This window comes from Zootoca vivipara, chromosome 2, assembly GCF_965207765.1.
Source record: "Zootoca vivipara chromosome 2, rZooViv2.hap1.1, whole genome shotgun sequence".
In the NCBI taxonomy this organism is placed as follows: Eukaryota; Metazoa; Chordata; class Lepidosauria; order Squamata; family Lacertidae; genus Zootoca; species Zootoca vivipara.
The window spans coordinates 109,330,494-109,348,836 of NC_142584.1; the positions used below are offsets into that span (position 1 = coordinate 109,330,494).

The 18,343-nt window shown below is 46.1% G+C and overlaps 1 protein-coding gene across 5 annotated transcripts; it reads right to left on the reverse strand.

Annotated features, from left to right (window-relative positions):
* Window positions 1–434: 434 nt before the first annotated feature.
* On the reverse strand, window positions 435–15,307 carry LOC118081010 (16 kDa beta-galactoside-binding lectin-like). Of its 5 annotated transcripts, XM_088663657.1 has the most exons (6): window positions 15,233–15,307; window positions 14,951–15,110; window positions 12,259–12,312; window positions 4,447–4,526; window positions 2,966–3,137; window positions 435–647 (listed from the first exon to the last, which is right to left on the reverse strand). In XM_088663657.1, exons 3-6 carry the CDS (start codon window positions 12,271–12,273, stop codon window positions 501–503), a joined length of 414 nt encoding a protein of 137 aa, XP_088519783.1. In that variant the 5' UTR covers window positions 12,274–12,312; window positions 14,951–15,110; window positions 15,233–15,307; the 3' UTR covers window positions 435–500. The 5 variants fall into 5 exon arrangements, with proteins under 5 accessions (XP_088519783.1, XP_060126800.2, XP_060126801.1 ...); XM_060270817.2 differs by lacking the exons at window positions 14,951–15,110; window positions 15,233–15,307 and having other exon boundaries at window positions 11,939–12,722; XM_060270818.2 differs by lacking the exons at window positions 12,259–12,312; window positions 14,951–15,110; window positions 15,233–15,307 and adding an exon at window positions 9,509–9,546.
* Between the last annotated feature and the right edge of the window lie 3,036 nt (window positions 15,308–18,343).

Consider the following 18,343-nt stretch of genomic DNA (forward strand, 5'->3'; position numbering starts at 1 on the left):
ACACTTAGTTCTCAGACATTTTGGCTCCTGAATGCCACAAACCCAGAAGTGAGTGTTCTGGTTTTCAAACTGTTATGTCCTAAGCTTGGATCTTAGAACAATAGGCAAGTAGGATCCTAGAATGCAACAACTGATGGGCTTGCAGGAGAAGACCAATCAGGCTCCAGGAGGGAAGCAGAATCAGCCAATCAGATGGGACTCATGTATATAAAAGCCTGAGTTTTGGGGGGGGCATTTCATTCACAGTTTTACAAGCTGCAATAAAGAGCATGAAGTCACTACAGGACTCAGAGTATATTTCACAAACGTTCTTTTGGAAGCTGAACGTCCAACGGGGCTTCTGATTGGCTGCAGGAACACCTGTTTGCCTCCCAGAGTGGAGTGGTATTTGTATGTCAATAGGAATCCCCAAGAAAATGGCAAGGCAGACAAGGTCAAGCAACACATTTTATTTACTGTTTTTCCTTCTATAGACATACAAAATGAGACACGGCTGAACTTCAGTCAAACTTGACACTTCTGATCGCAATGTCTCCCTCCACGGAGAATATTTTTGCAGAATTCACCCCAAGCCGATTAGGGAACTTGACTTCCTGGTCTCCATTGATCTTTACAGTCACTTCCTCTTCATCAAAGGACAAACAGATCTGGGAAGAAGAGGAGTCAAGAGTTAGGGTTGTGGGTTGTTCCTTGGAAAGAGGCAATTAGATGCTTCCAAGAGATTTATGGCCCAAACAGGAGTGGATTAATGCAGGGAGGGAGGGAGGGAGGGAGGGAAAGAAAAAGAAAGAAAGAAACTACTACCACCCTTGCATTACACTTCCTGACCAATTTTGTTTGGGGGGTTCTTTTAGGGCAGTCCAACCTGAAACTATGACCCTCATCATTTGGCTGTAGAAGTTAAGGTTGGGGAGAGAAATTCACAGTTGTAGCCAATGCTAGTTCTACTTAGGGTAGGCCCCCTGAATTAATAGGCATGGAAAAATTGAGTTCATTCATTTCAATGGGTCTACTGTAAACAGAACATGGATGCAACCCTCTTTTAAAAAACATTTTAATGAAAAAACCTGATGCCTTTCACATGAAAACACAGCTGCCCTTTCTCTCCCTCTAGTGGTGCAGCAATAAAATTGCTAACACATTTGCAAGGCTAAGCAGGCTCTGGTACAATTTCAAACATAGCTGCCAAGTCTCCCGTTTCCCCCGGGGAAAACCCCTTTTTTACTTACCTTTTCCCGGTGGTCCCCCGTATCACTTTGTCTCCCGTTTTTCTCAATTATTTTCTCCTGCAGGCGGCCATTTTTTTTCTTTCCGATTTGCCCTTCTATGGGCACCAAACATGGCCGCAGCCAGCTTCAAAAGTCGCATCTACACATGTCCGGAAGTGCATAGACGTGACTGGCGGCGGCCATTTTGGTGCCCATAGATGGGCGGAGCGACACCGGAAGTCGCGTCGACACACTTCCTGACACGTGTACAAGCGACTTTCGAAGCCGGTGACGGCCATTTTGGGTGCCCATAGAAGGGCAAAGCAACACTGGAAGTTACGCCGACACAACTTCCGGTGTCAAATGGCTGCCGGTCCCGGATTCTGCAGTCCGGAACTTGGAAGGTAAGATTTCAAATTGGATGGGAAACCATGTGTTAAGATGCCTGCATTGCAGGGGGTGTCTGGAGGCAGTTGGAGGATGGATGGCGGCTAACAGATTGAGGTTGAATCCTGACAAGACAGAAGTATTGTTTGTGGGGAACAGGAGGCAGGCTGGTGTAACTGTGCCCCTGAAGGACCAGGTGCGCAGCCTGGGAGTCATTTTGGACTCGTAGCTGTCCATGGAGGCGCAGGTCCTGAAAGACCTACATTGGTTCCCAGTACGTTTCCGAGCACAGTTCAAAGTGTTGGTGCTGACCTTTAAAGCCCTAAATGGCCTCGGCCCAGTATACCTGAAGGAGCGTCTCCACCTCCATCGTTCTGCCCGGACACTGAGGTCCAGCTTCGAGGGCCTTCTGGCAGTTCCCCCCCCCCTGCAAGAAGCAAAGTTACAGGGAACCAGGCAGAAGGCCTTCTCGGCAGTGGCGCTTGCCCTGTGGAACACCCTCCCATCAGATGTCAAAGAAATTAACAACTATTTGATGTTTAGAAGACATCTGAAGGCAGCCCTGTTTAGGGAAGTTTTTAATGACTGGTGTTTTAATGTATTTTTAATATTTTGTTGGAAGCCACCCAAAGTGGCTGGAGAAACCCAGCCAGATGGGCGGGGTATAAATAAATTTTTATTATAAGAAATTATGTGCCGAAATTAAGAGAGAGATTCACCAGAAATTATCATACTTCACTTCAGAACACCCTCAAAAAGGCAGAAGCAGCACAAGAGAATTATTTCATGACATTCCTATCTGGTTAGCAGCCCCTCTGAGGATGCTATAGCCCAGGGGAAAGAGCAAGCACATCACATGCAGAAGACCCTGGGTTCAGTTTTTCAGCATTTCCAGGTAGCCTCTCCCTGAAACCCAGGAGAGTCACTGCCTGTCAGTGACGGCAGTGCTGAGAGAGATGGACCAAAGATTCAACTTACAGTGGTGCCTCGACTTACGAATTTAATCCGTTCCGAAGGCACCTTCGTAAGTCAAAAAATTAGTAAGTCGAAAAACGCCATTGGAAATGCGATTTCTCATAGGAATGCATTGGAAACGGAAAAAATTCGTAAGTCGAAGCAACCCTATCTAAAAATTCGTAAGTCGAAAAATCCCTATCTAAAACCGCCGCGGTTTTTTTCCGGATGCTGAGACATTCGTAAGCGCGCGGCCATTACCCCCATTCGTAAGTCAAAAATTCGGTTGTCGATTCGTTCGTAATTCGAGGTAGCACTGTATTTACAAGTTCCCAGTGCCCAAGGAGCCCCCAAATCTAGGAATGACAACTGCCTCTCCTTGAAGTTATGGTGGTGCGGAGACTATTCCTACTCACCTTAGTGTCTTCTCCCTGCTGGAAGGGGAAGACCGACTCCCGCAGCTCCGAGTCCCACTGCCCATTCGTCTTTGAGTTGCACACAATGGTGTTGACATCTCCATGACAATCAAAGCGAGGATTGAAGTGGAGGATCATGTCTGAATCATCGTGGCCCAAGTTGAGGGCAAAGCTGGAAAGAGGGGAGCACCACATGAGACAAACACTCACAAGGTGGATTAGCAGGAGCTGGCGGAGACAAAGACTAACCGGTTCTATTGGTATAGTGATATTGGAAGTAGGATACTGCTGCCAATTGACAAAAACCTAGTCTGGGCTTGCGGCTTGGCAAAAGTCTTTCTGCCTTTGCAAAGCCCTGTTGGCAGTGGTGTAGCATGGGGCAGTTACCCGGGGCGCAGATTTCAATACCCGGTGCTACCTCAATACAGTTGTGTGCTTCTGTCGCTGGGCTCCATTGAAAACAACTTCTCCATGTGAAGCAGGAAGTCACCTCTCCAGACAAAGGAAGAGCTCTTCTTATCTCTGCAGCTGCGATCTCCCGGGTGATGCGGATGCCGTTAAGAGTTGAACGTGCATGCGTACTACATCCATTTACCTCCCTCTCACCTCCTCCATGTGGCCCCGGGCACTGCCAACCCACGCTAAGCCACTGCCTGCTGCCGAAGGTATTTGACTGTATCTTTCAAGTCTATTAACAGACTGGTGGCGGTTGTGGTGACCATGGAACCGTTTAACTTGCTTGTACTAAGAGGTGTCGGAAAAATGATTAATGGGAAGGTATGTAACCTCCCCACAAGGCTATGCTCTGCCTCCACCGTCAGAGCAAATGCTCAATAAAGAGAAGGCATTGTAATAGCTCCACGTAAGCTTTGAAAATCAGGATGAACACATAATGAACAGTTCACCTGGAGGAGCCCATAAATGCACACAAAAATAGCATCTAATAATTCTTAAGGAAAGTTAAGCTAAGCATCCTTTAGTAGTGAGCAGCATCAATGGCTGGTCAGATTACCAATTTAACAAATATGGTTGTACTGCGTCTCTTACCTTATTACAATTGGTTGCTCCAACCGCATGGCTCTCATAAACCATGATTGAGTTCCTACACCAATAATTTAGGCCCTTTCACCATTTTGTAACCAAGCTAAGTTTTGCTGCCTGTGCAACTTTTCTGAAGCACATGAATCTGACCTTTGGAGAGTTTGTAAGTAAACCATTTATAACATACCAAACGTGTGGTCTTTTTTATGCTGGGGAAAGAAACATTGGAAGGAATTTTTTTAAGGGGGCATTTTGGAGAGGCATTTTTTAAATGCAGACTGTGTTTCCATGCTCTGCTTTGCTGCATATTTTGTGACTTTGAATCTCTGCTGGAGTTCCTTGACCAAAGAGCACTTCCCCCTTGGCATTCAGGAATTCTCCTTTTTATAGGTTTTCTTGCACCAACAAAAATAGGCCAGTCCACCTTTAACAACACAAACCTCTTGGCCTCTGGTGGCACTTTCCCCTTCACTTTGATGCATTCACCAGACTTGATTGACAAGTGGGAAAAAACCATTTGCTGGAGGAAAGGCAGAAACAAAGAGCATTAGAATGCACACAGGTAACTTCTCTGCTATCTTTCCTCTGGAAAGAGGAAGCATTTCCATTCCAGTTTCTCTTGGAAGAAACTTCCTGTGAATGTTTGCAGTTCCCAGAAATGGCCCAAATCAATGAAAAATTGTCCCTACCCCCACCCCCTGTGGCTTGGCCTGTCTATTATAGAACACACAAGCCCTTAAACATGCCCACAGTTCATTGGGTTCCAGAATTAGATATCCACCTATTCCGAATGAAGGAGACATGTAACAGGCTGCTTTCTGTGAGCAAGTGGGGGCAGTGGCCATTATTTCCATTGATGGAGGGGACATGCCCGTACATGTTCTGGTCCCATCTGTTTCTGGTCTTTCGGATGTGGCAGCCATTTTGCATTATGCTATGCCGCACCACCACCGCCATCTTGTATCGTGCCACAATTCCACAGGCACCATTTTGCTTTATCCCAACCCCACCACAACAGCCATGTTATGACTGGTGCCCACACTCCCAAAAAGGTTAGGAACCCCCTGAAATAAACAAATTAGGGTATTGCTTATCTATATATAGAAAAATATTAAAAGTGTGAAAGTGTGGGCTCCACTTTTCTACGTAACCGCTTGACCGATCGTCCTGAAATTTTGATGCAACGATCCAGCCCACTCCCCAAGTGTTCCTAGGAAAAAAAATCCCTCAGAACTCACACCTGCGCAGGTACAGACCTCTTTTTCAACAAAGCAAAACAGCGTCCTCAAGTGCATTTCCTCCCACAGTACACCCCCTCCCTTCCTGTGAAATCTACACCACACCCACAAACCCCGCCTCCACCACGAGATCCACCACTCACATCCATCCATCCGGCAGAGGTATTGAAGACCTCAGCAGAACTGAAAACAGGCCTTTTACAGCAACAAGGCCCAACATTGCCAAGTGGAGGTAGGGGCCTGCCTGGGGGGGATGGGGGCCCAAATACAGGGCAGGGATAGGTAATGGGTCACAACAGGTTGGGGGTAGACACAGGGATGAAACCTGCCCTCTCCACAGTATCTCGCCTTGGCTCAGGGGGACTCTGAGGCTCAGAGGGATCTGAAGGGGGGCTATTACCCTCCATCTCACAGACTAATGCACAGCAACGCGTGCAGGGCCAGCTAGTATATAACAAATGTTCATAAATGTACCAAGCAAACACGTACAGGAAAACAGTCCTGAAATCATTTTGACTCTCCTTGGCTGACTGGGCATTTCTCTGAAAGGAGGGAGGAAATTGAAAAATCTCCCCATTGTCTTTGTGCTCACAGATCCTGTCTTAAGGGCACATTTAAGGTGTGAATGGGGTGAGCCTGGGACCTGGGACCTGGATTCCGGGAATTGAGTAGTTAGAATAACAAAAGGGTGGCGAGGCCCCAGGAAATCCAGCATTAACAGGTAAACTGCCAGACAGGAGATAAACAAGGTTCTGTACTCAAATTTCTGCTGTAGACCACCCTTTTCTGTGATGCAGGTATGATGTGTCTGGGGTGGTGGTCTTGGGCTACACCCCTTCTGTGATGAATGTATGGCGCTTCTGGGGGTGGCCTTAGACTGGAGGGTGGGCAATTATAAATGTCTATATAAGGGCAGGCACGCTTTTGTTCTGGGTCCTTTTTTCTCCTGTGTGTGAGAGAACACCCTGTTGCAACAGTCAATAAAGATCTGGCTTATTAGCTGCTTTGCTTCTCAATATTCTCTGGTTGGCCCCTGTTATTTTCTCCTACCAATGGAGAACCTCCAAAGGACAAAAGGCTTAGCTGCCAAGTATCCCATTTTTCGAGGGAAATCCCCGGATTTTAATCCGTTTCCCGCTGTTCTCCCGAATGGAGAAAAATCCCAGAAATCCCCCGGATTTCCTACCTGCCAAGGAGCCTTCATTTTGGATGCCGCTCTTCCAAAGTGTGGGCACCGGAAATCGGGCAGAGCGCATAGCTGCCAAGTCTCCCGTATTCCCCGGGAAACCCCCCGTTTTTCCAGCTGTTTCCCCGCTGGCAACCCAGATTTTTAAAAAACCCGTAAATCCCCCGGGGAGGCTCCTTCTGCACATGTCTGGAGTCTCTGGACATGCGCAGAAGCGATTTCTGGTGTTGCGGCCATTTTGGAACTGGGCAGAGCAGCACCGGAAGTCGCTTCTACTCATGCTCTGCCCATTTCCAAAATGGCTGCACGACTTCCGGTTCCACGCAGCTGCCGATCCCGGACTTTTCAATCTGGAAGTTGGCATCTATGCAGAGCGGCACCGGAAGTCGCTTCTACGCATGCCCAGCGGCCATCTTGGTGGTGGATGCATGGCGGTGGCCATCTTGATGGTGGCCGCCGGGCATGCGTATAAGCGACTTCCGGTGCCGCTCCGCACGATTTCCGGTGCCCACACATGGGAAGAGCGGCCCCGGAAGTTGCTTCTACACAACTTTCGGTGCCGCACCGCTGCTGATCCCACATTTTTCAGCGGGAGACTTGGCAGGTATTCTACAAGGGCTCTTGTATACCCCTTAAGGAAATAAGGGCAGATTTTGTTTATTACACCCCCTCTTCCCAGGAAACCTGGGAGCTGTAATTCTGCAAGCATGGAAGGGGAAGGGAGAAGGAACCAGAGATCCACACCTGCATTATACACTCATACCACGTTAAAACAGCTACGTTCCCAAAGATTCCCAAAGAGGGTGCCAAGAGTTGTTAAAATCTTAAACCACAGTTCCCAATATTCTTTGGGGGAAACCAAGTATACAAGTGATTTAAATCTATGGTCTGGACATGGTCACAGAACAAAGTGTTACACAGCTGTTATTGCTGGTTTCCAGGTGAATGCTCCCACATGCAGAGCAGGGACACAGGGAAAGAAATGACAAGCCTTCCCCGTTTCCTAGCAATTCTAGGAATCCAGATGGAAGAGAGGCATTTTCAGGACAGCTCACCTGTGGCCTCCAGCTCTTGCTGGACTCCAGCTCCCATCAGACCCCAGCAAAATGGTCAATGGCCAGAGAGGATGGGAGTGGGAGCCCTCAACAGCTAGAGGGCACTATGTTGGTTGCAGATGTGGTTCATGTCAGACAAGGGAGTCACACAAAGAGCTCATTACTTCAGAATAAAATTAGGATGTGGAGCTAGGCACAGAAAACCATTAACAAATGTGTTTGTACAGGGGAGAAAATTCGGCTATTTCGATTCTGTTTCACAAGAAGTCATCTGCAGCTCTCTCCACGTAGTTAATGAGTAAATGAGCAAGCGAGTTGTTTGCGTTTCTCTGACTTAATCCAACAGGAATGTTCTGTTTTTGGTTAAGAAAATCAAAGGTGTCATTTTCCAGGAATGTCCGTTATCATTAGGAGCTATAGCTAAGCGTTTGCCTTTCCGTTTTGCTCACAAGGCCTCTGTCCTCCTCAAGGTTGTCATCCTCCTACCCAAAAGTCCCCCACGTAGTATCATGGCTTGCAGAGCAAGAGAGAACATTTACAACCCCTAATAAGCCCAGCGGCATCATCAGGGAAAACCTTCGGGCAGAGATTCAGGGCCATACTCTGTGGAATATGCTGGAAGGCCCCAAACACAGCAGAGCTGCTTTGCTACATTTTGAAGTGACTTTAAGTAATAGGCGTTATCTAAAGAGGAGAACAATAAGAGAATGAAGTCCAGAGAGCTTTAAGCAATTTAAGATCTAGCTGTACCACTGAATAATTTCTAATGGCATGCCTGGTCACACGCAGAGCACAATACAGTGGTACCTCTACTTACGAATAACTCTACTTACGAATGTTTCTACTTACGAACGGAGCTCCGTCCGCCATCTTGGATGCGGTTTAGATAGGGTTGCTTCGACTTACGAATTTTTTCTCCCAATGCATTCCTATGGGATTCGACTTACAAATTTTTTCGACTTACAAATGTGCGTTCGGAACGCATTAAATTCGTAAGTAGAGGTACCACTGTAATTAAATTTGTTTATTACCAACCGTTATATCAGCAAACAACTACTCTGAAGGCATGAGTAACTGCTGTAGCCTTGACACCTTCTGATCATAATCAACTCATGGATAAATATAGAATTGCAGAGTTGGAAGGGACCGTAAGGGTCATCTAGTCCAACCCCCGCAATGAGAGATTCTTTCACCCAATGTGGGGCTCGAAAGAATGACCCTGAGATGAAGAGCCTCGTGCTCTACCGAGCAAAAACAGGAATGACCATGAGAGATGATATTTCGTTGCCCAAAGCAAATTACACACACACGGCCACCTCCAACAATTTACAGGAACCTTTCCTTTTTCTAGAAGTAAGGAGATACGGGAAGTTAGATGCCGAGAATTTGCTACCCTTTCACAAAACCCAGCATCAGCTGCCCGAGGCTGGAATGTCACTTTGCCTAAACGGTAGCGCTTTGAGCTCAAAGTACTATGCAATACTAGCCTTCATTCAGAAGGGACTGCTGCAGCTATGAACATTTAATCCACCTTGACCCATATAACAAGGAACTAGGAAACTACAATCACTGGCTACAATTCTAACCCCACTTACATCCAGGAGTACGCAGAAGTACAATAGGATTTGCAACCTCGTAGACCCAGACAGAATTGGACTGCTAGTTCCTTTTGCATTCTGTCCAGCAGCGGAGTTTTTTTTGGGGGGGGAGAACTCTTTTAAGGAGGTTTCGCTAGAGCATCTTTCAAGAATCCTTAGATATGGGCATGCCACAATGAGCCAGAGAAACCTATTATTGACACAGGGCCACCAACCTCTGTTCCCCAACTCATTAAGGCTGTAATCTCTCAGCTCCACTTAGAAATAAGCCTCCATCAATTCTACCGGGCTGACTTCCAAATAGACATACTTAAGAAGATTAAACAGTAAGCTAAAATGCTTACCAGCTGACCCTATCTAACATTAAAGAACAAACTAAACTCCCCTATACCTCAATCGGTGTCCACTCCCTCCGTACAACTTACAGTCTCCATTGTGAATGTTTGATGACTCAGCTGCAGGCAAACACAAAAGCAAGCAAGTCTTCCTTCTTCTGCCTGAGCTTTAAATAGTGGCCAAGAGGAGGTGTGGCCTTCTTCCTGCCAATCAGGAGCAAGCCTGTAACGACCAATCAATCAGAGAGGAAGAGACTGGCCAATGGAAATTGGAGTCTCTATTAACCAAATTGCTAAGTGACGTGACTTGTGTGTCTCTCGGTCCATTTGATGTCCTTTGCATTCCTGACTCCATGTGAGGAACCCATAATTTTAGTCAAGTCCCAGCATCATGAACATAGAGCAAGTGTTGCACTACAATTCCCATCATCCCTGGCTGTTGGCCATGCTGATGGAAGAACAGGGCATCACCACCCACAAAATGTCAGAGCAATGTTTTTGATCCTGTCACTGATTAACAGAACAAGCCCAGGCATCTACTCAGATGTCAAGTCCCACTGAATCCTGGTAAATTTCGCCCAGGAAAATAAGTATATGGAACGCAGGTGGCGCTGTGGGTTAAACCACTGAGCCTAGGGCTTGCCGATCGGAAGGTCGGTGGTTCGAATCTCCATGACGGGGTGAGCTCCCATTGCTCAGTCCTGCCAACCTAGCAGTTCGAAAGCACGTCAAAGTGCAAGTAGATAAATAGGTACCACTCCGGTGGGAAGGTAAATGGGATTTCTGTGCGCTGTTCTGGTTCGCCAGAAGCGGCTTAGTCATGCTGGCCACATGACCCAGAAGCTGTACGCCAGCTCCCTCAGCCAATAAAGCGAGATGAGCGCCACAACCCCAGAGTCGTCTGCAACTGGACCTAATGGTCAGGGGTCCCTTTACCCTTTACTAAATATGTACAGTGGTACCTCGGGTTACAAATGCTTCAGGTTATAAACTCCGCTAACCCAGAAATAGTACCTCAGGTTAACTTTGCTTCAGGATGAGAACAGAAATCATGCTCCGGAAGTGCGGCAGCAGCAGGAGGCCCATTAGCTAAAGTGGTCCTTCAGGTTAAGAACGGACCTCCAGAACGAATTAAGTTCTTAACCAGAGGTACCACTGTATTTAGGATTGCTCCAGGCAGCTGCTACTGGAATGATCTCTCAGAGCTGCAATTCTCAGTATGATTTAACAATCAATCCCTCTTTTCAGGGAAATCTGGAAATCGTTGCTCTGTGATGGGAATGGGGTCTCCATGCAATGCTGGTTACCCTTAACAAACTACAGTTCCCAGGATCCTTTGGGGGAAGCCATAGAAGTTTAAAGAGGTATGATACAGCTTTAAATGTATAGTGCATTGTTGTAGTCCTTGTTGGAATTTGGCAAATATATTGCAGATGTAACTTAAACCAGTAGTGCCCAAATGTGGAGAAGCACCAGGAAGGAAGCAAAGTCCAAAAGGAAGCGAGCTACTTTAACAGCAGAGTAATTCTTACATTCTTACAACTTTATTTGGGGCTGAAATCAAACCTTCAAACAAATAAACCTTGTTTCAATCTGTAAGACTTTAAGCCATATATCTCCGCCCCCCTCTCTGAATTCCCCATGCATGGCTAGAAAGTAAAAGTGTGATTGACCTTACAGACGCCAGTGAAAACATGGGCAAAATTACTGTGTAATTTATCCAAACAAAATATTTTGTTGGAGATTTTTCTTCTTCTTTGGGTGTAGAAATGGTCCCTTGGTTACAGGGACTCTCTCAACAACACCATCATCAAAGTAAAGTCCCATAATTCTTTTGGGGAAAGCCACAACAGCTAAACACCGATTACTGCACAGCATTTTTTTAAAAGGCGCTAAAAATGATGATGATGATTAAGAATCTCTTGTGTAGATTCCTCCTTGGTGAAGCCACACTGTCAAAGCCTGCGGGTGACTCCCGGGGATGATTAGCTCAGACACAGTTGGGAGATGTTAACAGCCAAATTACTCCCAACTGCATCTGTGTCGGTGCTAATAAGATGTTTTAAATGAAGACCTGCCCACTTAAAGGGCCCCCTCTGTGCTCCCACAGCTTCTATTTGCATTGAAGCTGATTCAACAGAGACGATGGGCAGGTGTTTCTCTTGTCACTTTCCAAAACACCTTCCTCCATCCCCGGGGGCATAATCTTAGCTGCTGTCATTGTAAGAACTGGCCGGCCTGTTATCATCTTGCACCTTGAACTCCAGAATTGTACATGTACCAAAAGTTATTAATGAGGCCTCTAGAGGCACGTTGCAGGAGCCACAATGCCAATATGACACACGACATAGCAACAGACTACACTGGTGTCTGCCTGTTGGGTGAAAAGGGAGATATCGGTTGCCCAGAGAAGGGACAAAGAAAGCTGCCTTCTACCAAGTCAGGACATTGGTATTGTCAGTATTGTCTACAGTGACTGGCAGCAGCAATCCAGGGGTGTCAGGCAGGGGATATTCCTACCTTTAAGGGACGCGGGTGGCGCTGTGGTCTAAACCACTCAGCCTCTTGGGCTTGCCGATCAGAAGGTTGGCAGTTCAAAGCCCCGCAACGGGGTGAGCTAATTGGTGAAGTCATTTGGAGGACACGGTTCCTGATTTCGCATTCAAACAACAGAAACTACGGGAGATGGGACTTTATTTGCATATTCTTTCCACCAGTTAGTTCAGAGCTGCAAAGGGAGCATAAAAGTTCAGAAACTTGACGGATTTGATCTTGAAGTCTCCAGCCACCGAGAAGAAATGTACAGAATCCAACCCAAGCTGGTTGGGGAACTTGATCACCTTGTTTCCTGGCATCGTCACCGTCGCTGCCTTGGCATCAAAGGAGATGGAGATCTAGCGAGGAGAAACCAATGACTTAGCCAACCTGTTGCTCAAAAGAAGTTGTTGGAATGCAACAAGTGTCGGCCAGGCTGTTTGCTGGAGTTGATGGGAGTTGTAGTTCTAGATAGACCTTTGGTGCAATGAGATCCATTCTTTCTTCTCCAGCCAGAAGGCAAGCAGGTGGGAGATGACTGAGGGCAGAAGGAAACTAGTGGAGCAAATGGCCCCAAATTGCAGCAGAGGCACTTTGGACCAGGGGCGTCGCAATAGGGGGGCGGGGCACCCTGGGCTCCGCTCTGGGGGGGGGCAGCACTGCTGCGGGGGGCAGCGCGGTGCCCCCTCGCTACTGTGGCGCCGGCGCAACTGCCATCGCGGAGGCCCTGATGTTTCTGGCCTCGCCCCTCGCTTCTTCCTTGTGGGGCAGAGGCAAGGGGCGGGCCAGAGAGCAGCGTCAGCGGCCGCTGCTGATGCCCCTCGCCGCTCCACCTCCGCCTGAGTAGGAAGAAGACAAAGCGCGCGGCAAGCCGATCCATAACGCGCTTTGTCTTCTTCCTACTTAGGCGGAGGTGGAGTGGTGAGGGGCATCAGTGGAGACGCCCCTCGCCACTCTGCCTGATTAGGAAGAAGCACACATCACGCTACGGAGCAGGTTGCCGGCGGCGGTGATCCAGCGCCCGGATCCGGGGATCTGGGTGCTGCGTCGTGACGCGTGCGTCGTGACAGACGCCACGCCCCCGGCAGGATGCCTTCTGGTTTGCCACCCCGGGCAGCCAGAAGGCTAGCGACGCTGCTGTTTGGACAGTGCTGCATGATGCCCACTCTGGGATTACCAACAGGGCAGCAGACGTGGCGCCGGTGTGCAAATATCTGCCCAGCACCCCCAAATTACCATAGATGGGGGGGGAAGCTGTGCACTGCCAGCCATGGGGAGGGCTGTGCAAACTCTCCGCCATGCCACTGTGGGAGAGCAGCCCCCGCAGAGGTTTGGGAGGGAAGCTGCGCGCCGGCCAGCCATATAGTTGGAGGGGCACAGCTTCTATCCTAAGCCTCTGCAGGGATCGCTCTCCTCCCGCGGAGGCTTGGGAGGCAAGCTGCACGCCCGCCAGCCATGTGGTTGACAGGACACAGCTGGCGGGCATGCAGGGAAAGGGGAGGCCGTTGGCAAAGCCGCGCAGCTCCCCCACTCGCTGGGCACTCCTGAGACCGGCGCCCTGGCGCAATGAACCACAAAGCCCTATAGGAAAGACGGCTCTGATTACCAGGAATAGGGCATTCAGTGTGGCAGCGCCAGGACTGTGGCACTTGCTGCCAAGCAACCACCATCTACTAAAAACTTATTTATTCACTCATCCTTTCCCCGTTATGCAACTTACTATTTATGTGTTGTAAACTGTTTTCATATTTTATTATCTTAATATCACATTCGTGTGTTCGCCGCTTAGGTATTTTATTATTGAGCGGCGTACAAACTTATATAAATACATTAAAAGAGTTTGGAGGGAGCCTGCTTTACAACATTATCGCCCCACATTATCCAACTAACCTTATGAGTAACACAGGAAATGGCCTTAAAGCGAGTTAAGACCATTGATCGATCATCAAGCTCAGTATTGTCTAAAGCACTGGTTCCACAAAACCCACTCAGGAGGTCCACGGCACATACTGTATATTCCTGCATATAAGACTACTTTTTAGCCAGGAAAATCTTCTCAAAAGTCGGGGGTTGTCTTATATGCCAGGTTGTATTTCTTATATGGCGAGTATATCCCAAACTCTATATTTTAACTGGAAAAGTCTTATACGCCCAGTCATACCGAAAGGCAAACCAGTCTTTATGGTCTTTGAGGCTATGTAGCGGTAAGCAAAGTGGCAGCAGGTCGAACGAAGTGTCAATAATATGTATTGGCTTAGTCAATACATGCTCAAATTAAGAAAACCCTGAATATAAGAAATTGAATATGTAAATGTATCAAAGCCGCATGAGAGAACCTTTTGAAATAAGAACTTGAGCATTGTGGCCTAAGCCAAGATAAGTGGTTTCATACGAATTTGAATGTATTAAACATAACAGAAAGCAGAAGGAGAAACTACTGAAGAAGCCCGTCATATGGGCGAAACAGGTGAAAAACGCAGGCAGCCTGTCTATTATTGACACTTCGTTCGACCTGCTGCCACTTTGCTGACCGCTACACAGCCTCAAAGACCATAAAGACTGGTTTGCCTTTCGGTATTTATTTGTATATGCCATTTGCTTGACGTTTGGTTTTGGCTTCTGTGTCAGCATTTGTATATGGTTCTCTTATTGTTTTCTTTTTGTACTAATAATATTTGATTGAAACTTGGTTGAATCTTGTGCCCTTGCGTGCTGCTTGTATTGTATTGGACTTTTGAAGAAATTGGCAGCATTAGCCCATTATTTCAGTTTTTGTTAAGGATCTAATGCAGGCATCCCCAAACTTCGGCCCTCCAGATGTTTTGGACTACAATTCCCATCTTCCCCAACCACTGGTCCTGTTAGCTAGGGATCATGGGAGTTGTAGGCCAAAACATCTGGAGGGCCGCAGTTTGGGGATGCCTGATCTAACCTGTGACCTCTTGCTTGTGAGGCTGATGCTCTACCCCTGAGCTAATGGCGTATCCCCATATTCACCTTGGCTTCTTCTCCCTGTTGGAAAGGGAACAGTGACTCTCGCAGCTCCTGACCCCACACTCCACACGCCTTGTAATTACACACAATGTCACTTGTATCAAAGCGAGGGTTGAAGTGCAGAAGGAGGTTGTCGCGATCCCGGCCCAGGTTGATGGCAAACCTGTCATGGAGACGGAGGAGATAATGGATATGAAACTCACATTTGATAGGAAGCAACAGAACCCCACATGGCTCCATCCCCCTTCAGCCCTTGTATTTTTCTTCTGCTTTATCAATACGAACCTCTTGGCATCTGGGGTCACCCTCCCGGTTACCAGGATGCCATCGTTAGCCTTGATGGTCTTGTCGGTGACAGCCAGCTGCTAAAAAAAGACCAAAGGGCAGCGTTAGACCAGGCGTGGGGAAACTTTGGCCCCCAAATATTTGCTGAACGGCAACCCCCCTTATTACATTTTCATCATGTGATGTCCCATTTTTAGTTGCTACCTTACAGGTGAAACTCGGAAAATTAGAATGTTGTCGAAAAGTGCATTTATTTCTGTAATGCAACTTAAAAGGTGAAACCAATGTATGAGATAGATGCATGACATGCAAAGCAAGATATGTCAAGCCTTTATTTGTTGTAATTGCAATTATTTGTCGTTAGGCAGGTCAATTATAAATGGAATGTAATTAATGAAATGTAATAGCAATGTTTATTTTTGTATTATTGTAACTATTTGTTTTATTACTGTGGGATTTCCAAAAGTAAGCATTTGTAAAAATTAAAAGAAAAATAAAAAATAATAAGTTGCATTATTGAAATAAATGCACTTTTCGACGATATTCTAATTTTCCAAGTTTCACCCGTAATTATAAAAAAAATTCCTTCTCGTTTTTAAGTTTCCATGCCTGGTTTGCAAATTCAGAAGCTCATTGCTTTAGATATTTCAACTTCTGCTCCAACATAGATAAGATAAGATAAGATATCTTTATTGTCATTGTCCCCTTGCGGGAACAACGATAATTGTTGTTGTAATATTGCTTGTACAATTTCACCTTTTTTAAATTTGTCTGTAAGTTCCCTCTCTTTATGAGCTATTTCCAACGTTGTCTCTTGTCCCCCCCCCCCAAACTCCTTCTACTTCTTAAGAAGCGAATTCTGCTGGATGGGAAATCCTCTCACCACTGCTTTTCCAGCATCCCATCTTAATATCTGTTTCTTGGTTTAAGTTCAATTCAAAGTCATCTTTTAATTTTAGCTTTTTTATATTAAAAAAGTAGGTATTCATTAAGTCTCCATCGAAATGATGTCTATCTGTCCTTTCTCCATGTAAAGCATTGTGGTCTGAAAATGTTCTCTAGGTTGAAAAGCTTTTCTACGGAGATCCACATTTGGAACGCTAACTTGGAACTTTAAAATTGGACACTATTGGAGACTTATAACTGGAATAAAAAGGTAAAGGTAAACTAACTCATTAAAAGATTGAAAGACTGCTGTGCCATAAATCCTATCAAGACAAGGAGAGCTGGCATGTGTTGAGAGAGTTGGAACAGAGTCATAGCTACCAAGTCTCCCGTATTCCCCGGGAAACCCCCATTTTTCCAGCCGTTTCCCGCTGGCAGCCCGGATTTAAAAAAAACCCCGTAAATCCCCCGGACTCTTACCAGCCCGGAGAGGCTCCTTCTGCGCATGTCTGGAGTCTCTGGACATGCGCAGAAGCGATTTCTGGCGCTGCAGCCATTTTGGAACTGGGCAGAGCATGCGTAGAAGCGACTTCCGGTGCTGCTCTGCCCCGTTCCAAAATGGCTGCAGTGCGACTTCCGTGCTGCAGCCATTTTGGAACGGGGCAGAGCATGCGTAGAAGCAACTTCCGGTGTCACTCTGCCCAGTTCCAAAATGGCCGCAGCGCGGCTTCCGGTTCCACGCAGCTGCCGATCCCGGATTTTTCAATCTGGAAGTTGGCACCTATGAACAGAGCCCAGAGCCTGGAAGATAGAATGGTGAAATGAAAGACTGAGATGACTAGGCTAAAAATCAATTAAAGGATATAAACACAGCATAAACTGCCTCCTGCATGCTAAAAGAAAGGTGTATTTGTTGGACACGATAGAGTCATACACCAGGACTGTGAAGACTTAACAATGGGTTAAGATCAGACTTATGAAATTGGGGGGAAACGAGAGAGATGAACGCAGGAACAACTGAAAGAGACTTTCTCCAGACATCCAGAACATGGGAAGTCCCAAAATTCTTGTAATTTGGAATGTATAACTGGCTTTGTTTGTATTATGATGTGGCAAGATTTGATTTGATACAAATTGGATTATTATTAAATTAAAATTAATAAAAAATATTTGCAAAAAAAGAGAGAAAATGTTCTAGGACAGTTGAATGTCCATTTTTGGAATACAGGTAATAATTGCTTTTGATGGACAATTCCCACGATCCCTGCCCACTGGATATGCTCCCTGGGGCTGATGGGAGTTGTAGTTCAGCAACATCTGGGTGGTCAAAGGTTGCTCACACCTTTGACCACAATAGATGGCATTGATAATGAGCAGGGCCACTTCAACATATCTCCCAAACAGAGGAGAGTTCCTGCCATGGTTATCTGCCACTACTCTCCCCAGAACAATCTACTGTTTATATATATTTCTCTCTCTCTCTCTCTCTCTCTCTCTCTCTCTCTCTCTCTCTCTCTCTCTCTCTCTCTCTCTCTCTCTCTTTAGGGCAGGTAAAATCAGAACTCGGCCAAAACCAATTTTGCACTGTCAATCAGCTGATTAATGCCGCCAGACAGCTGGCTGGTGCACTTGCAAACCCTGACAGCTGATCATCTGGCATGACACAGATGACTTAATTTCTTTTCTTTCTTTCTTTTAAAAAAATTGCATTTTCAAAAACAGGAACAGATGTTACTAGCCTAGAGATGAAAAGAAGAAAGAGTCCCTACCAGAGAGGAATGGCAAACTAAGCTGATGGACTACGACAAAATGGCAAAGCTGACCGGAAAGCTCAGGAATCAAGAGGACAAAAACTTTTTTAAAAGAATGGGGGGAATTTATAATTTACTTAGGAGACCACTGTAAACAGATGAAAACATTAGCAGGACTGTAATATATATTTATTATTATTATTATTATTATTATTATTATTATTATTATTTGAATTTAATATCACTTCTAATGTAACAGGTATTATGGATAATATGGATAAATACAAAAAAATAGATCATGAAATAATATGTACCGGTAGTTGAAAATGTTCACATTAGTACCCATGGAAGGGGTGGGGGAAGTCGCGAGATTCAGAGAAATCTCTTTAAATGGATATGGATTTGGTATTGTTATAAACTTTTTTTGTTTGCTTGTAAAATCTAATTAAAAAGGAATTTAAAAAACAGGAACAGG

Bases quoted from the DNA above. Each gene is read 5' to 3' on its own strand.
- LOC118081010 (XM_060270817.2), bottom strand. From the start codon at position 12,052: ATGACTTCACCAATTAGCTCACCCCGTTGCGGGGCTTTGAACTGCCAA. The intron at 3,138-4,446 runs GTTTGTGTTGTT...CCCTCTTTCCAG, and splicing joins GTGCCACCAGAGGCCAAGAG to CTTTGCCCTCAACTTGGGCC. The intron at 648-2,965 runs GTGAGTAGGAAT...TCTTCTTCCCAG, and splicing joins AGCAGGGAGAAGACACTAAG to ATCTGTTTGTCCTTTGATGA.